This window comes from Sabethes cyaneus, chromosome 1 (genome assembly GCF_943734655.1).
Source record: "Sabethes cyaneus chromosome 1, idSabCyanKW18_F2, whole genome shotgun sequence".
Taxonomy (NCBI): domain Eukaryota; kingdom Metazoa; phylum Arthropoda; class Insecta; order Diptera; family Culicidae; genus Sabethes; species Sabethes cyaneus.
In genome coordinates this window covers 72,681,789-72,686,919 of record NC_071353.1, presented here as the reverse complement: position 1 = coordinate 72,686,919, position 5,131 = coordinate 72,681,789, and the positions used below count along the sequence as shown (strand labels likewise).

The 5,131-nt window shown below is 37.5% G+C and overlaps 1 protein-coding gene across 1 annotated transcript; it reads left to right on the top strand.

The window, feature by feature from the left end:
- Window positions 1–1,201: 1,201 nt before the first annotated feature.
- LOC128732561 (uncharacterized) lies at window positions 1,202–2,891 on the top strand. Its single transcript, XM_053825834.1, has 2 exons — window positions 1,202–2,006; window positions 2,693–2,891. The coding sequence occupies exons 1-2, from the start codon at window positions 1,613–1,615 to the stop codon at window positions 2,827–2,829; spliced, it is 531 nt and encodes a 176-aa protein (XP_053681809.1). The 5' UTR covers window positions 1,202–1,612; the 3' UTR covers window positions 2,830–2,891.
- Window positions 2,892–5,131: the final 2,240 nt, after the last annotated feature.

Here is a 5,131-nt window from a genome sequence, read left to right as displayed (position 1 = left end):
CTATGATCGTTTTAGAGAAAATTAGAATTACTCATTTAAACGAACTCGAACGAAATTCAATAATTCCACTAATAAATAGCATCAAAGAAGTTTTCCACAATCCCGACAGAAAATTAACATGTAGCACGAATGTTGAATGTGAAATCCGTACAACAGACGATATTCCAATTTACCAGAAGTCGTACCCCTATCCAATGGCATATAAATCAGAAGTTGATAAACAAATCGAAAAAATGTTAAACGACGGAATTATTCGACCATCTAGATCGGCGTGGAATTCACCCGTCTGGATCGTACCAAAAAAACTCGACGCTTCCGGCGAAAAGAAATTTAGACTAGTGATTGACTATAGGAAATTAAACGATAAGACCATCTCCGACAAATATCCGATACCGAACCGTCCTTTTGAAATCCTCCATCTCGATGTTTTTCAAATCGAATCTAATTACTTTCTCTCTAGTATAGACAAATTTAGTAAATATGGACGCATGATACCCATCAGGTCTAGACATGCGGTGCATATCGGCAAAGCAATATGGGACACTGTTACAACCTTTATTGTCCCCCAGTCAATCGTCATAGATAACGAACGTGCTTTTCAGTCGCCCGATATCCGAGGAAAGTTATTAGATTTAAATATTCAAGTTTATTTAACTCCAACTAGCAAATCTGAAGTCAATGGCCCGGTTGAGCGATTCCATTCAACCATTATCGAGCTTTACCGTATTCAAAAAGAACTAACACCCTCACTACCTACCCGTAACCGAATCCACATAGCCGTTGAAAAATACAACAATTCCATCCACTCATCTACACACAAAACCCCCAAAGAAATCCTTTTTGGTATTCAAAGAAACCCCAACGGACAAATTGACCCCGACTCATTAGAACGAATCCGACAGAAAACATACGACGAAGTAATAGTTAGACTTAAAGAGAGACAGGAAAAACAATTAGAACATTTCAACAAAAATAGAACACCTGCGCCAGCACTACAGACAGGTCAAACAGTCTATGTAAAAGATAAACTTATTAAACCGAAGCACAAAAAAATATTTAAAAAAACCTTTGTTCAGCAGAATAACGAAGTAACATTCCAAAATGAAGCACGAACTAAATTACATAAAACCAATGTAAAAAATATGAACCTACAAACCCGTTCCTAACAGTTATATTCCTTTATTACAGCATACCCTCCGTCCTTACATCACTGATACTCCACAACCTAGACCTAATCCCGATAGCTACGTTAGAAGAAAGGAAAGCGAAGATTATTGAGGGCTCCACAAAAATAAACCATATAATAAACATAACAGCAATCGATACATCAATTGTAACTATAGAAAAACTCATCTCGCAAAATGAACACCTTATATCTGATCAAATCGTCTCTCACAAATTAGCGAAAATAAAAACCAACCTAGCACAAATTAAACCAAGATATAATAAAAGATTTAGAAGATGGGACTCACTAGGCAGAGCCTGGAAATGGCTAGCAGGTTCACCAGACGCAGACGATCTAAAACTCATAGACACCACCATCAACGAGCTAATTAGTAACAACAACGAGCAAAGTGACATTAACGACAAACTACTAGAAAAACTTAATAACATGACTGACTCATTTGACACAGCAACGTCAATAGACGCATCAAATTATAATCAATTATCAGCAGAAGTAACTCTTATTAAAACCATTATAAATTTAGATATAATAGAAACCGAAATCGAAACTATTCAAAACGCAATTCTGTTTTCAAAGATAGATCTAATAAATAATAACATCTTAACACCAGGAGAAGTAGAAACAGTTAGTAGCAACCTCATTAACCAGGGAATACCAAGCCACCTTATGGATGAAGCACTGGAATTCGTCACGACAGCCGCCATCACCACCGGCGAGATCATCATGTACATCATCAGCATTCCAAACTTTAGCGTAACCACGTATCAGCAACTCCGAATAGAAGCCATCATAAATAACTCAGAAAGGATCGTAATTCCAGGTAAACTTTATCTAACCCACGACTCTACTATTTATCTTCAAACAGGACCTTGCAAGCTTTTAAATAATTGGACAGTATGCAAAACTACAGAGATAAAAGATATCTCTTCGGACCAATGTGTGAGTAAAATCATCACTGGTAAATCTGGTGAATGTGCGTTCGAAACAGTTATAAACCACATTCCAATAATTGAAATGGGACCAACTACATTGTTATTTAACGACGTAAAGGGTACACTACACAGTACATGCGGAATAGACGACAGAGTGCTCATTGGCACATATCTCGCAACGTATATAAATTGTACCATATCATTCCAGAATTTCACTTTAAAAATAGCGTTATCCAGTCAGTCGAACATCCCGTATTCACACCGTCAATCGACTTGAATATCACCAGGATACAATCATATAAGTCCCATAGCATGCAAGAAATCCACGAGTTTCATTTACGAAACATCAAGAAGCTTGAACACCTGATGCTAACATCGAATAATACCTCATGGTCCATATGGGGAGGCATATCGTTCACAACTTTAGCTTTCATCATTCTCGTACTCTACACGCTCATCAAGACGAGACGGCAAAGCATATCGATCCAAATTTCGGCAAAAAGTCAACATCCTGTTTATTATTACCAACCAAAAAACCAGCTCTAATGGCACATAAATCGCTTTCGTCAAATAGTTATTGATCCACGAGGCTCAACACTTGGAGGAGGGCAGTTACACCTGGAAGTACCACAGCACATCACAGAGACCGGGCACGATCGAACCTGTGCACCAAGGCGCACATTTTATGCCGAATTAGCTGCCACGAGGTGACCAATTTCCCATAGCGCGAACTGTGTTCCCACCAGTTCGCTTAGTTAGCAGAATAGGTTTTTCGTTAGGTAAAAATAATTCGATGAGAATAAATAAATTCAGTTCAATCTTGACTCCCGAATTAATCGGTTTAATTTTTTAAAAACACTCCGAACCACTTGTGTTCGTAACTTACATAGATATGCAACTCTTTGATTTCTTCATATAACGCGTAAGTGGTATGCCATCAGCGCTACCTATCTGCAGTTGGGTGAAGCACACTGTCAATATTTGTGTGTAGTCTTCTCATCTTATAAAAGTGTTGGTGACAGATATGAAAACTGTCATATACGTCAAATGTGCACGCTATCTAGTTGTATACAGAAAAGAGATTAAAAATACCCTTGAAAGTTTTTCATTAGAGGACTCCCCATAAAAAGTTTGACAGATGGCATTTTACGCGTCTACCGACGAAATAGGGTGCTTAAGACATCGACCTACTAATCAACCTACATCGTCAGTTTTCGTAGGTAGGTTCATTTCGTCACCCGACTTATTGGCCAATTTAATCTGTTTTCATAGGGTATCAATTAAATCGGTCAAAGAGTCGGTACAGGTTGCAAGGATTAGTTTGCCAATTAAGTGCACCGATCAATCATCAAACGGAATCGGCTTTCCGTCACCCGATTTATTGGCGAATTTAATCTGTTATCGTAGGGTATCGATTAAATCGGTCAAAGAGTCGGTTCAGGCTGCAATGATTAGTTTGTCAATTAAGTGCACCGATCAATCATTAGACGGGATCGGTTTTGGTCACCCGACCCGTCACTTGATTTATTGGCGACTTTAATCTGTTATCGCAGAATCTCTATTAAATCGGTCGTGAAATCGATTGAGCCTATATAGAAATACAGCCTGAATTTGTTAATTGAGCCACGACTGCACTCCAGCTGATTCGCTAATTGGGCCGACTGACAGTTGTTAGAAAATTCTAAACTCGAAAATTCCATACAATTTTGACATTCAAGTTGTCACATAGCCCAATTAGCGAACGCCCAATTAACGAACCGCCCAATTAACGAACCACCAATTAAAGAAACTTTGCTGTACCTGTATATACCTATTGACAAATCTGAGTATCGAGAAAATGGCGCTACGGGATGATGTTCGTGGAGTTTGGTGGCATCAATAGTTGGTGAGTTTACTATTTTCGAGTGTAATTATTTAGTCCACAATTTTAATAAAGTGTTTTCGTAGGTACGTGCGGTTTGAATTGTGATTTATTTACAATTGAAAGTGACGGTACCATCGGAGGCCATTGCAAAAGATAAAACTCAGATTGCAAACTTATCAAGGAAGCAGCTGCCAAACCTGGGTCTTACCGAAGTTTAGCCGCTCTGATTTCGGAGGGGCAGTACTACCGATACAACGATCACTGCACTCAAAGAAAATTAAACGTCGAAGCTATAAGGAAACAACTATAGAATGGTGCAATAGAAAATGATCCTTGTAATCTATTGAACACTGTGAATGCGAAATATTATTCCTCACCCATTTATTCTATGCGATATGATCACACTTAAACGATTCGGTAAAATTTACCGAAATCTAAACAGCTGAACGTTCGGTAAAAATTTTTATTGCACCAAGCATTATTAATGATGTAAACGTCGATTGGCACCATCGAAATTTTTACCGAACGTTCAGCTGTTTAGATTTCGGTAAAATTTTACCGAATTCGGTGCTTTTTATTAAGTGTGATCTTTTATCATTTATGTGTACCGCACATAACTGGAATGTGTCGTTAGCTTCATTTCTATGTTTCATCAACGTATTTTACATTGCGAAAGGATTTACTTTCTATTAAGAAAGCGAATTGTATGTAATGTATTGATGAAAATGAGGTGGATAGTTTTTTGAATAAAATATACGTTATAGAAAATTAAATTCAATGTTTGGATAAAGTGGAAAATATGTTTGGAATGTATGAGCTGTATGGGTCATCATTTCTGTTATATATCACTGCTTTTTAATAAAAGTGCCACAAATATACTTTAGAATTTATTATATTTATTAAAATATAAAGAAAGTTTATTGATAAACTTAGCCTTAATACAGTTAATACAGTATCCCCCCGCTAATCCGACACCCAATAATCCGACGACTCGATAGTCCGGATCTCGCTAATCCGGAAAATTCCGAATTAAAACGTATTGTACTTGACTTCTTTCAATCGAACACTACCTTCGTTTGGCGTATTCGTTAAAGTCAGAATGGCACTCTTTCTAACTAAATGGAAATGGTACATGGTGCTGCTTCTAAC